The 22311-nt window shown below is 46.0% G+C and overlaps 1 protein-coding gene across 1 annotated transcript in view; it reads left to right on the forward strand.

Moving 5' to 3' along the window:
- BCL2L14 (BCL2 like 14) overlaps positions 1 to 21245 on the forward strand; it is a 32782-nt gene extending 11537 nt beyond the window's left edge. The window contains exons 2-7 of the mRNA XM_032855007.1: positions 1035 to 1190; positions 6215 to 6654; positions 11610 to 11789; positions 13825 to 13895; positions 16008 to 16274; positions 20532 to 21245. Of these exons, the coding sequence (XP_032710898.1) occupies positions 6222 to 6654; positions 11610 to 11789; positions 13825 to 13895; positions 16008 to 16274; positions 20532 to 20570 (990 nt within the window). The 5' untranslated portion in view covers positions 1035 to 1190; positions 6215 to 6221 and the 3' untranslated portion in view covers positions 20571 to 21245. The remainder of the gene's footprint in view (positions 1 to 1034; positions 1191 to 6214; positions 6655 to 11609; positions 11790 to 13824; positions 13896 to 16007; positions 16275 to 20531) is intronic.
- Positions 21246 to 22311: the final 1066 nt, after the last annotated feature.

Below are 22311 nucleotides of genomic sequence, written 5' to 3' on the forward strand. Positions count from 1 at the left end.
GCCCCATGCGTGGCTCAATCTCACAACCTTGAGATCACAACCTGAGTGGAAATCCAGAGTCAGACGCTTAACTGACTGAGTCACACCAGGGCTCCAAAATAACTAAGTTTTTTCTAAAAAGAAAAACCATTCTTAGTATTTTGTTACCCCTTGAGGTGACTGACATGCACATGTCATATTCTGTAAATACTAGTTTGCTGGGTTAACATTCTTAAGTCCCCAAAGAACTGACTTTCCCATAACCCCTGTCCGTTTGCTTCTCCGGGATCTGTTTGCCTAATATTTAAACGGCCAGTTCTTCCTTCACTTTTGTGCAATTAGCCTTAATTCCTCTTTCCCCATTCACACTTCTTCATCTTCATGTTTCCCTGGCCAGCTCCTGAGGTTTCAGGATCACACGTATGGCCATAAATGTCTCTCTCAGTTAACAATCTGAGTAGAATGTGAAATCATTTTTAACTCTCCTCTTTCATATACATAGGGAACTCCATCTTTAAAACTGTGGGGAAAAAATTATTTTTTGTGGCTTCTATGGCTGGGGTTAAAGCCTGTTTTTAAGGCTTTTCCAGTGGTCCCATTTGAATGTAATCTTTGAATTATAGAGGAGGGGTAACACATACATAACGGGAAGCTAGGAGGGCCGGGGTTTGGCTCTCAGCTCCGCTGACAGGGACCGCTAGCAAAAGATGTTGCTTTCCCGAGCCTGATTCCTCATCCGTAAAATAGGAATCCTAACACCTACCTCTCCGTGCTAAGATTAAATACGTGGCCAAGGCTGTTCTCTACTAGGTGGTCAGTAAACATTTGCTAAACTGATGAAACGTGCAGAATGTAAAGAACTATCAGGGAAACACCCACCTAATTGTCCTGAAGGGCAGCGTTAGGTTTTGATAAAGGATGCAGAACCATTTCTAGAGTCAAATTACATGGGCAAAGGTCGGCCCCTCCTTCAGTTAAAAAGCCGGGGGCAGGACTTAACGAGGAAGTGGTCATCCTTCTCCGAGCCTCACTTCAGCCTTGGTCCTCAACCTGAGGAAGCTACAGCCCGTGGAAGTCTTGGTCACATGAGAAGCCAAGAAGACCTGGTGAAAGTTTTCTCTGAAGTTTCACGGAGAGGGACTCAGGTCTAGAAATTTCCTTGCAGCCACCTGCCCTGAAGAGGGGGAAACCTGTGCCAGCCCCATTCCCAGGTAACACCAGGGAGCGCCTGTCCTGGTTCTCAGCCTTCCCAGGAGGACACGGTTGGGTCTTCAGTCCTGGTTTTGCTAAGGAGGCAAATCTAAGCAGGGGAGAGGTTTACCGGGTTTACTAGAAACTTCTTATCATGTTAGTCTCGGGAAGCAAAATGACAGCTAAGAATATGGGGTTATTTCCAGGAAAAGGAGAGAAAAGTTGTATGAAGTTTCTCTTTCATTTCTCCTTGCTACAGAAGGTTTGAGAGAGTGCAGTTAAGCATACATAACTGACTGGTTCATTTTTTAATATTATGCAGCCCTCTCTCATTGACTGTATGACAGCGTGTGTGACGACATGACCGCAGGTGGGTGGCCAAGAGCCCGTGGTGATGCTGACTCCCTCCCCCAGAGCAGGGATGGGGCTGAGGGCAGGAATCCATGGGTTTGCACCCAGAGTTCTGAGCACCTGGTGGGAAAGTGGTCTAGCTCTGGCTTGACCCCCACTGGCTTCCCTGAGGACAAGCCCCAGCTAAAATGGGCAAGCCCTCTCCTTCCCCTCTAGAAAGCTCCTTCCTCTCTGAGTCCAGGCCCCTCATCTTATTTCACTAATGTGCCCCGAGGCACTCTCAGTTTAGTTTCTCTGGTGGGAAAAATTAAGACATATTACCTCATTTCACCCTTAGGATTAAAAAACAGGTCATTCTCAGAAATGACAAATTGGGGAGCGGCATGGAGATACTAGGAAATCTGAAGTTCAGGGAGGAAGGAAAAAAGACAAACAGGTCCTGAAGGGCCCAGGGGGCATAGGGTTCTGACCGGAGGCTCAGGGCAGCCAGACATAATTTAGCTGACAATCTGGTCTGGGAGACCCTCTTGGGGGTGAATGTCTATGGGCGTGAGTGACAGCTGAGGCTCACCTGTCTGTCCAGAGCAGTGGAAGTCTGCTGTTCTGCTGAGCCTGCGCCTGTGACTCCCCTCCCCCCGCCCCGCACCCCGCCAGGCCTGGGCACAGCCAGCTGAGCCAAATGCTGCCCAGTTTGCTCTGGGCACTCATCGTGGCAGCCTCTCCTGGAACCCAAAAGTACGCATGCTTCTCCATGACCTGCCACAGGAAAGGGAAGTGAAATCTGATCTCAACAAGCAAATCCACTGCTAAAAAATCCCCAAATCGGCTCTGGTGATAACAGCTGAAGGAGCTTGCCAGCAGGTTCCACCTTCCCAGCTCCATAGGTGGCCCCAAGGCCAGGTGGCGGGGACCCTGGAGGTACTTCGGCCATTTAGGAGGTTGGGGGGAGAGGATCCGTGAGAGAGGGAATAGAGGCCAACCCCAAAAGCTCGTTGACCTTGCTTTTGAAAGTAGGTTTGCCGTCGTTTGTTCCTGATGAGGATGTGAACAGAGGGTAGAAGGTGTAGGCTTGTGTCCCCTGAGTCACAGAGTTAGCATAAGCCTCACGGGTGTTCTTCGGCAGCAGACTCCCCAGATTCTGGGTCAGATCCACCGGTGGGGGGTCGGGGGGGAGGAGCCGGGCTTCCTTTCCATATATGTGCATAACATTTATGGTGTAAGTTTCCATAAACCCAAAAGTTGGGCTTTTACTTTCAACAGGCATGGCAGAGAGCAGTAGGGACCCACTAGTTTATCCAGAGATAAACTGTCCCATCTGCTTTAAAGTAAGACTTAGCTACAAAGTTAACAAGTAGCTCTCCCTTGGTGTACCGTGAAGATCAGTAGGGGGAGAAAACCCTATGCTTGCTAAATGCATTTCAAGTGTTGGAACCCATACTTTGACGTGTCCACTGTTTGGTACCAGTCCAGTGCTTTCCAGGCCCTGGTCACAGCACACCCCCACACCGCACCCCACGTGGGCTTGTCTCATCCGGGCCATTCCAGAGGAATGAGCCCTGCAGTGCTTTCTGTGTCTCTCTCATTTTTCGCCCCCAACAGTGGGGGCCAGGTACTTCATTCCTTTCCATGCCTGGCACAGGACGAAAATCTCCTCTTTCACAAAATGGAAAGACCGTGTGCTCATTCTTGACCTCATTGGTTTTCCCCTTTTCTGATGTTGCTCCTGCATCAGCATTCATTAAGAAACTTGTTTCTTAAAGAAGTCAGACCCTTCCTCTCCCCTTCAGTATCACACATGTGCACGCACACACACAATTTTCCAGTCTTCACACCACATTAGAAGAGTGCGGGTGTCTTTGGAATCATAGATAGTACGGCTTGAAGAGTGGGCTCACCCTCCCATCCAGGACGGAGTTCCTGCAGAACCTGAGTGTATTTCCTGCCTAGAGCCGTACCGGGCTGCCCAATTCTAAAGGAAGCTTCACATTTAAAACCTTACTTCTGTCCTAACACAGTCCAGCTCTGGGCTCTTTCATGGGCACAGGTCCTTCCACACTGCGGCTGCTGCCCCAGTTCTGACCAGCTGTCCTGTTCTCACCTCACCCTTTCTGGCTCCTTCTCTTGCTTGTCTCAGGTTGCTCACTCTCCCCACCTCCTTTGGGAAGGAGCCGCTTACGTGGGTCTCAGTTCTCACTATTTCTAAGCTACATCTTTCATTCATAGAGTTGCTGGATTTGCATAAAAAAAATGCAAGACGCCTAGTTTAGTTTGCATCTCAGATAAAAAAACAAATATATATTTTTCGAGTTAATATGTAATAAACATGATCTGTACAATACTGGGGACATATTTATACTAAAAAGTATTTATTTATCTGAAATTCAAATTTAATAGGATGTACTTTATGTTATCTGGCAGCTCTATAATCATTTTTCATTCATTCATCGAAAAAATATTCTCGGAGAACTTACCATGTGTCAGGCATTGTGCTGGGTGCTGGGAAAGCTGGCCAGGTCCCAGTCTTCATACCTTACAGAATATATACTTTATATACTTTGTAAACACACATACTATATACATACAGATATGTGTGTGTGTGTGTGTGTGTGTGTGTGTGTGTGTATACCTATAGGAAGAGCATGGCTTTTGTACTAAACCTAATACTTGTATGTCACTAGTTAGTTTTAACTGAATTTGATGAGCTCGCTTTTATAAACGTTAATATTTACTTAACAAAAAAGGTAACCTATTACAATAATATAATTGTAATAAATAATGGATGCCAATATTTCTGGAGCATTTATCATCTGCCATGCACTATTTTAAGTGATTTACACACACTAACTCTTTTTATCCACATACAAAGTTGATGAAGCAGATTTTTTTTAATCCCCATTTTGCAGATGGGAAAATGGAGACCCAAATAAATTAAGAAATACACCCAGTCACACAGCTAGTAAACAGATGATCCAGGATGTGAACTAGATTATCTAACTCAAGAAACCAACAGGTAAACCACTACTCTGTACAGATCAACACTTGTTTTAAGGATTTTCACAGTTTGTAATTCGTCCTCCTCCATGGTCAATGAGTTAGATAATATGAGTCACATTTTATAAATAGGAAAACTACACCTCAGTGAGGTTAGTGATTTGCCTCAATCCCTTTGCCAGTAAGTTAAAAAGCAGTTCTTCAACCCAACTTCTCATTCCAAATACCGCACTCCCCCCATACCATCCATAATCCTCTTGGAGCTTAATTAAAACGGTGGCGCTCAATGTGAGTTTCATAAATATTCTTTACGTAAGACTTAATCAGGCACTTGTTCAAACACTTAAGTTCTACTCTAAATGCTTTACAAATATTAACTAATTTAATCTTCATAAGATGGGTACTGTTCATGAGATGGGTACTGTTATCATCCCCATTTAAACATGATAAACTGAGGCATAGAGTGATAGAGCCAGGATCTGAGCCCAGTCCCTCGGAATAGGAAAAAAATTCCACCAATCATTGTCAAATGATTGTGGTCCCTATTGTAGGCAGGGGGCCTATGGCTGAGGTAAAACACACTGACATGCCTGCCCTGTGGGGCTTATCTTGTGTTGAGGAGAAGAGAATAAACCTAGACAAACTTCGGCAAGGATCCTAATGGGGGTGACTAAGACCCACAGGAGGAGGGGGGCAAACTGATGGCCTGTGAGACCACGTAGCAGGGGAGGGGAAGAATGTCGGGTGGAGGGGGACAGATGGAAGAGCAGGAAGGAGCATATGCTTTCCAGAGATATTGAAGTAACTCCAGACAGCAAAGGTTTCACTGTGACCGTGACATTGGGAGATGGTGAGGGAAGAAAGATTGTCAGATGGTCAAGTCCTGGAAGAGGAAGTGGGTATGAGGAAACGGAAGGGAGGAGGGAGAAAAGCAGTCATGACCCCCACCTCACACCATAGCCCTCAAGTTTTACTTAAGTTCAGTTACCTGAAGCAGATCTGTGGGACTCAGACCTAAACAAGCAAAGGCAGAGGATAAAGGAAGAAGGAAGAGAATGGGAAGAGTCAGGAACCCCAGATATTTCCCTCGGCTGAGTCAGCCTCTCTCTTTGTCCACCTACCCTCCCCAAGAAGCTCTTTAACTGCTTCCCACGGTCTAGGTCTCCTTTTGAGGTGTGCCGACAGATCCACTAAGACCAAGCAGAGCTTTCAGCCCCACAGTCGAAGGCCCCCATGGTTGGGCCTACTGCCATGTCACTTCCTGTCCCTCCACAACCCTCAGCCTCAGCTCTTCAGGAAACGCGTGCTCTGCCAGCTCTCTCGCCACTCTTCACACACATCCTAGACTAACCAGAGTCTGCCCTCTGCCCACCCTGTCCCACCCACCCGCATAACCCCTTCCAGTCTGTCGAGGAGACTTGGCTCGCCTTTCTCGGGAGCTGTCTGTTCCTCCCCACACAGGCTATCTGCACCTCTGATCCAGCTCCTCGCCCACTCTCTCTGTGTGGAGCTGTCTGTGTACCTTCTCTTGTCCTCATCTTTCACAGAGAATCCTGGATTTTCCATTTCTGAGGACTCCTTGCCTCCCTGCACAGAGTAGGTTCTCAGTAAATGCGGGTGGAGCTCCACGCCTGTGCCTCCTGACCCCCAGAGAGCAGTGCGCCCATGGGTGAGAGGTCACGTGTGGACTTTGTTGTTCCAGGCCCACCATGTGCACCGCCAGTGCCTGTGACCTGGAGGAGATCCCCCTGGACGATGATGACACAAACAGCATAGAATTCAAAATCCTGGCCTTCTACACCAAACACCATGTCTTCAAGAACACCCCTGCCATCTTCTCGCCAAAGCTGCTGAGAACAAGAAGTTTGTCCATCAAAGAGCAGGGGGGTTGGTCAGCAAACGAATCATGGACACAGGTGTCATGGCCTTGCAGAAATTCCCCATTCAGGGAGAAGCCCCTAGACCTGGCCAAGAAAAAGTCTTCCTGGAGGACATTCTTTGGAGTAATCGAGAAGGAAGAAGATGCACAGAACTCAGCCATATTCGTTTTGGAGGGTGCCACCACGGAACGTCAGGATGGTCCTCAAAGTCAGCAGTGGTCGAGGTCCCTCACTAACGTGGGACAGCGCACAGAGCAGGAAGGTAGGCTTTGGGGGCCGCTGCTCTCCCACAGGAAAATCTTTCCCTTCCTTGTATGTGTGGTATTTCATCTCCTCCCAGCTGGTAATGTGGCCTGATGCAGGGTACTCCACTGTGCCTCAGTTTCCCAACTTCTTGATATTCAATAATAATTGCCCTGCTTTTCTCAAGACTGAGTAGGAAGTGGGAGGCTGTCAGTGAAGGGTGGCAGGACTGGTGTCTGGCTCTGCTGGCTAGAGATAGGCTTGCTGCCCCAAGTCCTGATCATCTGTGCCAGAGACCAGGATGGAAGGAAGAGCCCTGAGCGGGGCTTCAGGCTGCCATTCTTCTTGAGGTAAGTCAACCCACCTCTCTGGGCCCCTGTTTCCAACTGTATGTTGGGGTATCCCCCCCTCCCTACATCTTCGGGTGGTGAATGGAAAGATCAGGTAGTTACATACAAAAATACTTTCCAAAGTATAAGGGACTCTTAAAAACAAAACAAAACAAAAACCCAACGACTGAGAAGCATTTTGGGTTTTTTTTGTGTGGTTTTTTATTTTGTTTGGTTTTGTTGTTTTTTTAAAGATTTTATTTATTTATTTGACAAAGAGAGAGAGAGACAGCAAGAGAGGGAACACAAGCAGGGAGAGAAGGCAGAGGGAGAAGCAGTCTCCCCACTCAGCAAGGAGCCTGATGCAGGGCTTGGTCCCAGGACACTGGGATCATGACCTGAGCCTAAGACAGACATTTAACGACTGAGCCACCCAGGCACCCCTGGGTTTTTTGGTTTTTGTTTTTAAGATTTTATTTATTTATTTGAGAGAGAGAGAGAGGGAGAGAGAGAGAGGGATACCACAAGCACTGGGGAGGGTAGAGACAGAGAGAGAGAAGCAGACTTCCTGCTGAACAGGGAGCCCCACTCAGGACTCGAACCCAGGATCCTGGGATCATGACCTGAGCCAAAGACAGACGCTTAACCTACTGAGCCACCCAGGTGCCCCAGCTGAGAAGCATGTTGACAAAACCTTTCCTCAGTGGGACAAAATACATTATATTGAATAAAGCATTTTCATGAAGGGCTTCAGCAGAGAAAGCTGCCCTTCATCCACAAACCTGGCCACAAGCATCTTCTTGCCCTTCAATAATACCCAGTGCCAGCTGCCCAGATTTTGGAAGAAACTCCCTCTCCTGCGGGCTTTGATTGCTGGGCTATCGTGTCAATAATTAGTCAACAGGTGGCAGTAATGTCTCAATTTTAGAATGTGTGACTGTCCCGGTTTACTTGGGGAATCCGCCCACATTTGGCAGTTTTCCATCACTCACTATGATAGGGGAAACTTTCACTTCCCAAACTTTTGTAAGTCCCACAGACTAATAACATTTTAGAACAGAAGTTAGGGGTGAGATTTTCTGGGGAACGTCTCCTCTCCCCATCCCCCCCAGTGGTACAGCAAGCTCCTGCTGGAGATGGTAGCCGAGTTCTGGGACCTTAACAGTTTGGAGACACCTCAATAGGCTTTTCCGCTCTGCTCTCCCTTGGACTTCACCAAGAGGCAGACAGAGCATTTACAGACTCTAATCTTCTGGTTTCCTGAGATAAAAGACACTCTCTATTTCCATAGTGCCGAAGTGTCATTCAACCTTCTTTATTTACTAAAATTTCAAAATCTTTATATAGATATTCTCAGAAATAGCAGAAATGATTACTTCCTAAGGAGCCCTTGCTGTAGACACTTATATTCAGCGTATCCTCCCTTCCCACCTTTCTCTTGCCCGCTTTCTAGTTTGGTGAATTATGTGGGTGGTTAGTTGGTTTTACATTGGACATGACTCAAGAAAGCCTCATGTTCTATTTCTATCTTGCCATGTATAAATCAGAGCTTAGCAGTCGTGTCACATGGATTCTTTTAACTGAAGGTCACAATTTAGACCTCGCTGCCATGTCCAGGACTTAGACACCAGGCCCCAGTGAGAACTGTAATCTTATGTCCCAAGATCAAAGTCTAGAAGTGAGAGGTCTCAGGAGGTAGAAAAATGGGTGTCAATACAAAGCCAGGTTCTTTGACTTTGAACCCTTGTTTGTCCACAGCTAGAATTTGCTACATGTGGAATGTCACAGGTAGAATTCGGTTTGGATACATAGAGTGGAAAATTCAAATAACTGTGGCTTCAACAATGTAGAGATTATTTTTTCTCGCCCATAAGAGAAGACCAAAGTTTGGCAGCCCAGGGCTCATGCAGCCGCTCCAACCATCGTTAAGAGATTCTTACTCTGCCATTCCTTGGCTAGTGGCTTCCAACCTCAAAATCACCTTGTATTCCAAGGTGGCTGCAGGGACTCCAGCCATCATCTGTACATTTCCAATCAGGAAGAAGAGGAAACAAGTGGGGGTTGGGAGGCACAAAAGGATGTCTTCTTTCTAGATAATTCCATTCCCTTTTAGAGAGCTTTCTTGAACCCATGCTCAACTTTTCTTATATCTCGTTGGCCACTCCTTAATGTAAGGCAAGCTGGAAGATGTCGTCTGTTCAGCTGCCTGTGACACCTCAGGGAGAGTCTTTCTAAGAATGAAGGAAATGAATACAGGAAAGGAAATAGCGGTCTCAATCATAGAGAAATGCCCTACCCCTTCTATTTGAAACAAATGCCTCAGGGGGTGCCTGGGTGGCTCAGCTGGTTAAGAGTGGAACTCTTGATCTGGGCTCAGGGTCATAAGATCCAGCCCTGGGTCAGGCTCTGTACTCAGTCGGGAATCTGCTTGTAGACTCTCTCTCCCTCTGCCTCTTCCCCCACCCACGCTCTTTCTCTCTCTCTCAGATAAATAAATCCTTTTTTTTTTTTAATTAAAAACACACAAATACCTCAGGCCAAAGGCTGACTGGCACCCTCTCAACGGTGTTGTGCTCTCTCCTTAGCGCCACAGTGACACCTCCCCCAGACAGACCCCACAGGAGGGGCAGCCTTCCCATCCTCTCCCTCCCCCATCGTTTCCCCAGCCTATCCGATGACAAGAGCTCTGAGAAGAAGGGAATCGTTTCTTTGCTCAGTGTGTAAAATTAAGGTTTTGAAAACGGGAGTCTCAACTAGAGCTGGCTCCTCCGAGTCGAAACGTGTTTGCTTATCCTCTTACCTGCACATATGTCACCTGCTTCCCTCACCCCGTGTCGCCCAGTTCATAGAAGTGGATACGCCATAAGAAGGCGAGTCAGAGTCCCTATTTCCATGTCCTCCAGTAGTCTCCTGATTGCCCTGCCACAGAATGGGGGCTGGGGGATGAGGACGGACCACCTCTGAGGCCTTCCTCTGCCTCCTCTGAGTGCAAGTTGGGCCACGCTCTGACCACTGCAGACAGGCTGCCCAGGGTTACAGAGGAAGAAAACACAAGCTTTTCTTTCCCACCTTCTGTGGACACAAGGGAAGGCTCCCACTGGCTTCAGGATTCAGCCTTTTCCCATCTCCCTGCTGGGGGCCATGCACAGCAAGTGTTCCAGAGGAAGCTGGTTGGGCAGTAGTAAGGTGAAAATTATATATTTGCTTTGATTGTTAAAACAGGAAGGAAAAGCATTGGTCCTTTTCTCCTTGACTCTCTCATTCTTCTCTCTCGATCCTCTCATCTGTTTTTGAAGCCGATGGGCCAAGCATGAAAAATGTGGCTTTTTAAGAAAACCGTTATGTTTTTCTTTAAAGGAAGGCATTGTGGACGACTATTCATTCCCATGGCCTTCCAGAGATGACCAGAGCGTGAGGGGAGAGAATCAAAGCGCCCATGAAGCATCTAGGGCAAGAGGGTCAGAAATCACCTACAGGATATCAAAGCTACGATTGTGACACTATCCCTCCTGGGACCCAGGCTTTGCCTCTCTCACCACCCTGAAGTACAAACCAGGAGTTCCCCTGGACATGCCAACCTTCTAGCCAAACCCCCACTCTGTTCCTTTCTTTAAGTGTGTGAATTGAATAGTAGCGTTTTTTTCAAATACCCCATTCACTCCATATGGTGTCAGAGACAGAGCTTCCACAGATTTCTAAAACTTAAGAACTTAGTGACAAATCACCAATGGGACGAAACTGTTCGTCCCAAATGACTCGGCAATACCACCTGCCCACCCCCACCAGCCCCCATCCCTGACAAGAGACAGAGCTGACTGGTCCTTTACAGGCGAGGACATTCAGGGGCCAACTGCCACTTGAACCTTACTGTCCTCACACACTTTATTCCGTAGTTACGTGTGCAAATACATAACTCTCTTCCTGGGTGATAAATGCTTAAAAGGCATGGATCGCAGCGCACTTCATGTATCCTGGTTTACCTGTTTGGCATTAAATGGATGTTTCCCATTAGATGGGGAGGAGAGAGAAGACTCATGACCGTATGTGCAAGGGCAAGGAGACGTCGGTGTTCACTTGATAATGGGCTTGAGTGATGAATATAGCCTGAGAAAGGGATATTTCTCCTCTTCTCTTTCCCAGTGTCCAACCCCCAAAGGCTTGTCAGACTATTAACTGCCCTCCTATGCACATAGGGGCCCACTCCCCAAGGTATAAAGGATGTAAAAAGAAAAAAAAAGAATAAAAATAAAAACATAATGAGAATTCCCTCAAACAAAGAACTAAGCGCTTTCTTTTGTGTTTCTTCCCTTGCAGAAGGGAAAGGGGACCCTAATTTTACAAGACTTCAAAAAGAGGGTGCAGAAGGGCAATTGTTTCAAGGCAGCAAATCATTCCTTGGTGCACTCCGCCCCTACCCCAGCCTCTGCCAGGCAACTCCCAGTGCTTTCTGAAGAATGGCTTCCCCCCACCCCCCCCACCCCCCACACCCCCCCATACTCCCCACACCCCCAACAAGCACCCTACTGGCCCAGCAGTTTCCTCTTCCTCTGGGCGGGCCTTTTCACTTGGGGCGACTGTGGATACTAGTGAGCTAGACGGAGTTTTCCTGGGAAGGGCCACTCAGCCCCATTTGGTCTGGTTTCAGCTGTGGACCCCAAAGTTGCTTCTATTGCCCATCGCGTTGCCGAAATTGTTTATTCCTGGCCCCCGCCTGAAGAGCTCCAGGACCTGGTAGGAAGCTGCAAGTCCAAAGGGAGTTTTGTTCATCAGTTCCTCCGCCGCCAGGGCCACTGTTCCCAGCCTCAAGCCACCAGCACTAAGAAAGGTAGGAACTTCCTTCCACATACTTGGGTCGGGTGGAGGGTTTGGCGGGCAGAGGTGCATGAGCGCCAATGTCTGTAGCCAGCGCTGGGCATCTCTGATTTAACCAGCAGAGATCTCTGTGGCCTCTCCGCTGCCCTGGACCAAAAGCACGACAGCACCGTGCTGGAGGCCCCCACCTTTAGCCCTGGAGAGACCAGCCTTGGACAGGTGGAGCGTGCCAGCCACACTCTGAAGCAGCAGGCCAGGTTCACTGCAAAGTACAAAGAGAATTTTCCTCCTGAGGGAGGGGAGGAAGTAGAAAGTGGGCACCTTGCCCACAGAGGGCAAAGCAGTCCTCGATTCAGTCCTGTGAGCAACGGTCCAGGGCGATGGTCTACTTGCTGATGGAACCGCACACGGTTTTCTAACACTGCCCGGGGCTCCTAGGGAAAAGCAAGGCATCGTCAGTCACCAGGTCTGGGGCAGCACACGAAGCAGAACCCAGAGGTGACCAAGACGGGGTCTGTTGCCAGCAGAACCAGAGTGGGAGCTGGGACCGCAGTTCCCATCAGAGGGGCGGGAATCCTGGAGGCGAAGGGAGCCAACCAAGTGCCCCAAGAAGAGACATTCTGTCCTACTTTCCCTCCCGGACGACTGTCCCTGCTCCGGGCTCCCTTTCCCCAAACTGCGGCAGAGGGGCTGAGGCAGAGGCGGCCCCCTGGGTGGGCAGTGTGCCCACATGCCAGGAGCTGGTGTCAGCATCTCCGCACCTTGGAAGCAGAGTGCTGGGTCCGCCTGCATCCTGCTGTGTTGCGGGGCTCAGAGTGAGTGGCTGGAGGAGAGAGGTTCCCTCTGGGTGCACTGAGAAGAAAGGTGTCTCCACTTTCCTGCAATCCCCTGGCCGTCTGGGTGACATAAAGTGATACCCGTGCCAGGCCCAAGCTAAGGTTCTTGTCCCCTAAGCACATGAGAAATTGGGGCCCCAGTTACAGGGGCCGCAGCATCAGAGAAAAACTCCACAGGGGCCATGAAGACCCTCGTTCTTGCTTCTCCCGCAAGACCTGAGTCTCAGACTTCTGCCTACCTTGCCTTTCGCTGGTCCTTCTTGGGATGGGACTGGCTGGCTGGATGTCCTGGCCTCCCTTTCCCTCTTATCTGGAGCAAACATGAGCAGTCCACGACTTCAGAGATGGTGCCATTAATGATAAGTGTCGCTGGATCAGTCACTAGCTTTTCTCTGTTTGGATCCTGTTCTGGGGCAACAGCCATTTTCCCTCGTGGGTAGCTTGTTTTGAGATGAGAAAAATCATACTCCGCTCTCCCTCACTCCGCCATTCCAACATCTACACCACAGAAACTGTAGCTGGCTCTCTCTCCACCTGCCATTTTCTCCTTTGGGGTGGGAGAACTTAATCATTTTATTTATTTCTACCCCACCTGGTTGTAAAGACAGCAAAGTTTACATTGTTAGTAAGAGAATAAATACCACTTGAAAGATAATGGAAAATGAAAACACTCGCGGGGAAAGAAGATGGGTTTAGGAATGAGTTTAATTCCCAAATGCAGGCGAGGAAGACTGTACCCTCTCTCACATGGGAGCCCCAAATTTGGCTCTACAGTTTCTAGCAGCACAAAAGGGGGAATATGAACCAAATGGAATTTATGGTGTCCACATGGAAAAATCACCATCTACTGAGGAGAATCCTACAGACCCGAGAGAAAGTTCTCCTGAATATTTTCAGATATGGGATCCTGAGCAGTGGAAATAACAGCTTCAACGCCATTCTTACAATAAGTATATGATGCATTTCATGGTGAGAAGTGGGGCGCTGAGGGGAAAAAAGAAGAAAGGAAAGGAGGGGTCTCTAGGAGACGGTGGCTGGAGTAGTTTGTGCCTTGTCAGACAAGGCGGGGTAAGAGTTAAGTTGCTAAGAATTACAAAGCACGTGTGTCCCTCAGTCCCTAAGCTGGCTACCCGTATTGCCCCTGGGGAGAGAAAAAAATTAAGATTATATTTTTTCTTAAAAAAAAAAATAACTGGAATTTCCCCCGGACAGATGGAGAAGATCAGATAATAGCGAAAATCGTTGAGCTGCTGAAATATTCAGGGGATCAGTTGGAAAAAGAGGTATGGAGCTTCTTGAACTAAAGTGATTTCTTTCTGTGCCCACGCGCTGGGACAGAGAATGGAATCGTACTCCAGATTGTATTCCTTTGCAAGTTCTGGTTTCCACTTAGTCCTAAATTTTATTTCTCTTGGAGTGAAAATTCTTCATGCTGGCAGCATCTCAAAAATGAATCACTTTGGAAAACATAAGTAAACCTTCTGGAGCCTCCCTGGAATTTTTGGAAATGAAAAATGTAACTTTGTTATTGCAAGAAAAGACACCAATAAATTAAAATTTGCTGAATAGAATTATGAATCTAGTTCCCCATGTAACTGATCCTTGGGGAAGTTCAGACTCTCGCATTCGCCCCGCAGTCTGGATATTAATGTCCCACGCTTGGCTCCAAAGCTGGAGTCCTTCCCGAAATCTCCCCCGTAAGTGGTCAGGCTGTTCTCTGCTCAAGGTCTCTCTCAGCAATTTGGCCAGGGAGGCAGGTTAAGTGTTACTTGGAGAACTTGGCCTTCCTGCTGTTTAGAAGGAAGGAGTGAGAGTGCCTTCAGATACAGAGCTGGTGAGCGGGACCCCACTGTCATCAGAGGGGAGTTCTGTATGGTTCCCCATAGACTGTTGAGTAGTCTCTAGGGTGTGTTGGTCAGGGACTGGCCTGTGGACCCATTTCCTCGTCCTACCAGGATCAGTGGGAGGAAGTCTGGCCTCATGGGGCTTGTGCAGGAGGGGAAAAGCACTAACTGGCCAGCCAGACTTCCCCTGTCCTGACATGCTCAACCGCTCCTCTCCCCATGCGTCTGTCAGGGGTGTACCCAGCAGACCATGACCAGGGTGGTGCAGAATGAGAAAAGGAGAGAACCAGGGACATAGCATAAAGAAAAGAGAACAGGGTGTGTGAGCTCCAGGTCCACAAGTAGAGGTTAACAGGAGTGCAGAGAAAGAACATCGAACGTGCCTGCCTATGTTTCTCCAGAACTAACATCAGTGGATAGGAATTATGGGGCGATTGATTTCCCCATGTTAGGAATGAACTTTCTAGCACTCAAGACTGATTTGTGAAGGAATGAGCTTCTTGAGAATTTCAAGGAGATGCCGATGACCAGCCAGCAGCACAGGACTTGACCTGGGAGGGACCTACTCGAATCCTTGAGGATTCTTTACAGCTTGAAGATTCTGTGGCTTTCTCATGGCCTCCTCCTTCCCAGCCTCCCTAAGCGGTGACTTGCATTGAGTCCTGGAGGCAAGGAACGGGAGGTGGTAGGAAGCAGACCTCCATGGTTAGAGGGAGAGAAATGCTTTCCTTTTCACCCCAAAAATCACTACTTTTTAAAAATCTCGCTTTTGTTGATGATTTGGGGTGATACTTTACATTCTTTATGTAGAGAACATGATTGTTTCCCCAGTAGCAGACATGTGTAGGAACACACAGAGGGTCTGACTTTGCCGTGTGGGTGGGGGTTCCCACCAGGCCGGGACAGTGACGATGGGGAGGACCACTCCGTCCATGCTGCAGGAGCCATTCATCCCCGAGAGCCCATGCGGCCTCCTCCAGCCCCTGCCGGAGAGGCCAGGCAGAGCCAAGGGCCACCGGAAGGAGCAAGGCTGGGACAGGCCAGGGCCCTCTGCGGAAGATGTTTCTTTCTGGCATTTGATTTCCCTATTGTTGTGGCAAGCGCAGGCTACCAGCTACCCACTAGGGTTTGAATCAAGCTGCTTCCACTGGGTCCCTGGTCAAAAGCAGTCCATTCTTGCTGGCGAGGACACTAGTTCTTCTTGCTTCAGATCTGTAATTCGGACAGGCTCCTTGTGTCTCATGGAAATTGGGGGGAGTGGGCTGGGCTCACATCAAGAACATTGCTCCACCAGAATCTTTATATAACAACAGATGCACCCCCAGAATATTCCTTTTAGAAACAATATTTGTTGAGAACCTGCTTAGCTTAGCATTCCCCAGAGACAGAACTAGAGGACTTCTAAGGAAACATAGAGTCCTCACTCACTAAGAAATTTCTGTATGACTGGAATCAAGGGTTTCCCACTGAGTGTGTGGGTGGCCACTGCAGAGCTCAGGTCTGCTCCCCGGGGCCAGGCTGCTCACTGATCACATCTCTTCTTGTACGCAGTTGAAGAACAACAAGGCTTTAATGAACAGCTTCCAGGACCAGCTGTCCTACCCTGTTTTCAAGACCATCACGGACCACTTCTTAAGGGGTGTGGATACCAGGGGAGAATCAGAGGTCAGAGCTCGGGGCTTTAAGGCTGCCCTTGCAATAGACGTCACGGCCAAGCTCACTGCCATCGACAACCACCCCATGAACAGGGTGCTGGGTTTTGGAACCAAGTACCTGAAAGACAACTTCTCACCCTGGGTCCAGCAGCAGGGTGGATGGGTAAGTGGAGCCTGTCTCAGAATCAGTCTTCCCAGATTCAGAGAAGGCAGAATGGAAAGTTACGGTTTTGGTTTTGGGTGTTTTTTTTTTTTTCGTTTTTGGGGTTTTTTTTTTTTTACATGAAGGGAACACATCTTTGAAGGGGCTCTCATGGATTTAGAACAGTTGAGTGGCAAGAGATAGATCCCAGTGATGGGAACATATTTTTAGTGATTATCTTCCTCATCAATAAATATTTACTGGGCTCCCAAAGGGGACAGGGGTATGTGTGTTGGAGGGGAGGCACTGGTCAAATAGAACAGGAAATGCAGAGCTAGTGAGATATAAAATGTTTAGACAGATATAATTTCTGTTTTTACAAATTGTGGAGGCAGCGGAAGTCTGGCAGTGAGACAGGGAGAGGCAAACAGTTCCTTATTCTCTCAGATGCTGACAGGCAGAGAGAGAGATGGCGCTCATGATACTTGCTCATTGCTGCTTGGACCCAGCCGTTCTGACAGGGACATTTCCATACAAACCAAAAAAGCAAACAGTGAAACTTGTGTCTGTTTGTTTGCTTTTTAAATTAAGTTTATTTGTTTATTTTTTAGTAATCTCTGTACCCAGTGTGGGGCTCAAACTCAACAACCTCGAGATCGGGAGTCACAAACTCTTCCCACTGAGCCAGCCAGGGGCCCCGCATTTGTGTCTAACTCCTTGCTATCGGGCGGAACAGACAACTTCACCCCCATGCTTCAGATCCACCCCTCCGCCATCCTTTATCCTCATTCCGTGAGATTTCCTCCAAGCTGCCATAACCTCGTAAGGTTAACTTCTTCAAAATGCTTTAACCTATCGCTTTAAATCTCAGTAGGCTCAGGGCATTTTTGTCTGTTCAAACCCTTCCCTGGAATGACAGGCCTTTGCCCCACGTTATCCTTCGTCGTCCTTCCACCAAAATGGTCGAAGAGTACCGGGTTTGATTCTGCTCTACGCATGGCCCAGCATGGCCCAGCATGGCCCTGCAGCCTCCAAACAGGCTTGTGTCTTGGCTACCAGAAGGAAAATATAGCTGATCTTGCTGAAGGGACCACCGTGGTCTTTAGTGGCTTTCTATTGATGTTATGGCTGCCTATTGATGTTACCTGGTTTTTTGTTCCTTCATATTTTCCACATTTGCACCAGATATGGAAGCCTTCCGTGGCTGATCTGAAGAACTAAGTTCTCAAGTATTCTAAACTCAAGCTAAAAGAGGGTAGATAATTTGGCTTTATTTTGGCTTTATCTGTTCCATCTTCCAGAACCCCCTCAAGTCCCTTCCCTGCCCCAGAGAATTTCCTGACCATTCTAGCTTAAGGGCCTCACCAGCCTCTGACTTCTTATAATGCCTCATGTCACCAGCCTCTGACTTCTTATAATGCCTCATGTCTGCACCATAATTATATACAGGGAAGAACCATCCTTGTTGGTCTTGTAGGTATATTTTTCCAAAGAGATTTTAAGTACCAACTGGGCTCACAGGCCGGTTCTCAAAAGTCTGTTTAGTTAGTTAATGGAGCTGGAAGTCCAAAAGTGTTCTAGAAAAAGGTGACACCAAAAGCACAAACAACAAAAGAAAAAATAAATCAGACTTATATCAAAATTTAAAATTTGTCTCCTTCAAAAGAAACTACCAAGAAAGTGAAAGGACAACCCACAGAATGGGAAAAAATATGTTCAAATCACAAATCGGATAAGGAACTTGTATTCAGAATATGTAATAAACTCTTACAACTCAACAAAAAAAGACAAAACCCAATTTTTAAAATGGGCAGTGGATTTGAATAAACGTTTATCTGAAGAAGATGTACAAATGACCAATAAGCACATGAAGAGATGCTTGCTTTACATAGTCATTTCAACATTAGGGGAATGCAAATCAAAACTGCAATGAGCAGCACGTGGTGGCTCAGTTGGTTAAGTGTCTGACTCTCGATCTCAGCTCAGGTCTTGATCTCGGGGTCATGAGTGCAAGCCCCACACTGGGCTCCATGCAGGGCTTAGAGCCTACTTAAAAAGCAACAACAACAAAACACAATGAGATATAATTTCACACCCACTAGCCATGCTTCCCCTTTGGAAGCAATCTGGCAATTCTGCAAAACATCAAACAGAGTTACCAATTGTGCTCTTAGGTATCTACCCAAGAAAATTGATAAAAAATGTTCCTATAAAAACTTGTACATGAATGATCCTAGTAGCATTCATTATTCATAATAGCCAAAAAGTGGAAACAACCCAAATGTTCATCAGTGATGAATGATGACTGGAAATATCAAAGTGGTATGCCCCTACAATGGAACAGTATTTAGCCATGAAAAGGAATAGAACTGGTAGATAAACCTTATTTTTTTTTCAACTTTTTTAACATTTAAATTCAATTAATTAACATATAGTGTATTATTAATTTCAGAGGTAGAGTTCAGTGATTCATCAGTCTTTTTTTTTTTTTTTAAGATTTTATTTATTCATTTGACAGAGAGAGAGATCACAAGCAGGCAGGGAGGCAGGCAGAGAGAGAGGAGGAAGCAGGCCCTCTGCGGAGCAGAGAGCCCGACGCGGGGCTCGATCCCAGGACCCTGGGATCATGACCTGAGCCGAAGGCAGAGGCTTTAACCCACTGAGCCACCCAGGCACCCCAGTGATTCATCAGTCTTACATAATACCCAGTGCTCATTACATCACGTGCCCTCCTTAATGTCCCAGATAGATGAACTTTGAAAACATTATGCTAAGTGAAAGAAGTTAGACAAAAGGGCCCTATATTGTATGATTCTATTTTTATGAAATATCCAGAATAGGCAAATTCATAGAGACAGATGAGAGGAGAGGGAATGGGGAGTGACTACTAACGAAGAAGGAGTTTCTTTCTGTGTGATGAAAATGTTCTAAAATCAGGCAGAGTGGTTGGTTGTACAACTCTGTGAATATACCAAAAGCTACTGAATTATATACTTTAAAAGGATGAATTCTGTGGTACATTTCAATACATCTGTTGTGAAAAATGGTGGTTCTAATTCTAGTAAGCAAATAAAAAGAGGAAATATATAAGAATATATTTTTATTTCCTTATTTTTAAATTTGGCTGCTGGTGCTAGAGAGAAAAACAGTATCTACGTAGAGAAAATAGATGGATTTTTGGTTGAGATAATAAAGGCATTTTCAAAGGTTTTAGAATTTTATGGCATTTAAAAAAATTATTTGTAATTTGTTAGTTTACTTTTCCAGGCCATCATAACTCCTAATTTTAAGCCTTGGCCACATTTAGGTTTAATTTGGAGCATGTAGCTGGAAATTAAGAGAGGGAGAAAAAAGAATGAGAGAGAAAGGACTAATTTTCCCAGAGCCGATAGAAAAGGACTTGCAAAAAATAAAGGAGGATGTTGATAAAAGAATATTTACACATTGATAGGAGCTATTGAATGTGGAGGAGATGTGGACTGAGACCTGTGTTCAGTGTCCATGAATAGTAAAGAAAGATGATGTTGGGGTGGCAAGCGTCTAGGAACTTCCATTGGCCCCAGGTATTTTGGTGGCTCTCCAGGGTGTTGCCTTATAGTGGTGGAGAAGGAAGAAAATGATTCCCATGCCCAAGGGTTCCAGGATTCCTGACTATCTCAGTATTCTGCATTTCACACAGGTGCATCTAATCTTCCCAACTAAACTGTAGATCTATGGGCTGGCTTAAGTATTTTATGCCTCTTAAGTATTTTACACCTGTTCTTTCTATATACATCATAGATGTTCAGCCAGTTCTCCTAACATAATGAATCAATCAAATGAATAGCAACCGTATCTAAAAAGCCTGCTAAACAAACTGCCATGAGATTTTAATTCACTCGGCCATTTTTCCTCATTGTAAAGCACTGTTCAGATAGTTACTCTGTTTGCAACTGCAACCTCACCCATTTTACAGTAAATTGTAGGGAGAGGTTTACAACCTCCCTAGTCTTCAACCTTTCAGCATCTATTCTTTTGAATGTTAAATACAGCATCAAAGCCTTTCCCCATCTAGCTTGTTAGCCCTGGATGTATAACATAACTCCTTAGCATATGTTCTCCTTCCAGAATAGCAAGGATGCTGGTCATCTTCCCAGACCCTCCCCCAAACCCTACCATAGTCTCAGAAGCCTGGGTCATGCCTGGGATAAGAGAGCCGAATTCACAGCTATCTGTTTTCAGTTCAACCGTCAGTCAGACTTGGAATATTGTGTGTCTATTTCTCTTGTTCCTCTCTAGGAAAAAGTACTTGGAATATCACATGAAGAGGTAGACTGAAGCATCAGAAGAGTTGTCATCTGGAATACTCATGATTCAGCTGGGATCCTGTCTACATTGGTTTCAGCATAGAATGTGGGAGAAAGTATGAATGTGCAAGGCAAAGGGAGCGCTGAGGTTTCCCAAATCATTGTTCCTGTGAATCTAGAGACATCAGGAGAGTCCTCATCTGTCTCCAGCTCACAGAATGTAGTAGTGTGGCCCATGACATGCATGTTTTTCAGGTCCTCCACTGAATGCGGGAGGAAGTCTAGGAAGACAAGTGGTAATTTTCCGTTCAAACATTCAGAACAGAAACTACCATCTTGCTTCTGTTGGCCACTCTAGGGAAATTTTGTTCCAGATATTTGCTGACTCCATGAGGGTGAAATGATAAATCGTGCATGTGTTTACTCTTTGGTTTCTAGTACTATTTATTTTTAAACTACACTTGGGATGGCGTAATAATGGCATTCTTTCAAGCCTACCTTTAGAAAGATGTTGCTATTCATATCGGTAGACAAAGTTCAAAGAGACTCAAGTTCACTGCAATATCCACTTGTTTGGGGAGATACAGCCATATCTGCCATTTGACTCATTTCCCTAGAAAAATTCTTTGGCAGTTGGGAACACTTGCATTTGGCAGAAAATAATTACTCCTACCACGCTTAACCGTCTCAGTGACCCCACCTCTATTTCTTAAGGTCTCTGAAATTTTCTTTGTTTTGTTTTGGTTTTTTTTTTTGTGGTAGTGTAACAAATAGTCACTGATATGGAAAGACCACTGTCAAAAGAGTATCTAGTGGTTAAAAAAGTAAAAAGTAATAGTACTAAGATCTCTATAAGGATCAATGAGTTAATTTATAAAAAGCGCTTACAACAGTGCTTGGTATTTAGTGCTGAGTTTTCACTTATGACCAGTATTATGTACTGCCCTCAGTGAAGATGAAAATTTCCTCTCAACGCAGTCACTGATTGTTTTTCTGAAATTGATCCTGTTCAGAATGAGGTCTTATGGTAAGTGAAATATGTTTCACAATTGTTTAACAATTATTTAAGACAATAATTATTAAAACAATTTAAAAATACTTTCAAATTAAAATCTTAAAAATTTCTGGATCCATTGCCCTGGATGTAGCCTGATGTAAAACAGGTGTTTAATAAACCTTTGATGAACAAATAAATGGATAAATTAATCAGACATACGTTCAGCTTTGTGAGAAAATTGGACCTATCTAATATCCCATGCTTCACTACTCTACCGGTCTTAATTAAAATGAGTTATTCTCTTTTACTTCCTGCCCCCCCAACATACACACCCACAGAAAATCATAAATGTTAGGGATAAAGGAGTTTCCTTTTACAGAAGGAAGCACTGGAGACTGCCTCTTCTCCCATGTTGATCCAACCATTCCACACTATTTACAGTTTCCCAAATGTATCCTGCAACATTGTACCTCTAAGCCTCCATAACAATATTTTCTCCACTTGTCATGTCCCTGCCTCCTGGTCCTCTCTCCCCTTATTTCCACTGATTGAATTAACTCCAACCTATCTTTCCAAATTCATGCCTTCATTTCCTCTAGGAAACATTTGCTAAGCCTCCCTGGCTGCCATAGGGCTACACTTGGATGCCTTTCCTCAAAAGCATGCACCAAAACACACTGTTTATAGACAGTATATCTAATACATTATACCATAAGAACTAGTCTTTTGCACTGGATTATAAACTCTTTTGTAAACAAGTATTTTGTCTAATTTA

This window comes from Lontra canadensis, unplaced genomic scaffold, assembly GCF_010015895.1.
Source record: "Lontra canadensis isolate GAN:19392208 unplaced genomic scaffold, GSC_riverotter_1.0 scaffold9, whole genome shotgun sequence".
NCBI lineage: Eukaryota > Metazoa > Chordata > Mammalia > Carnivora > Mustelidae > Lontra > Lontra canadensis.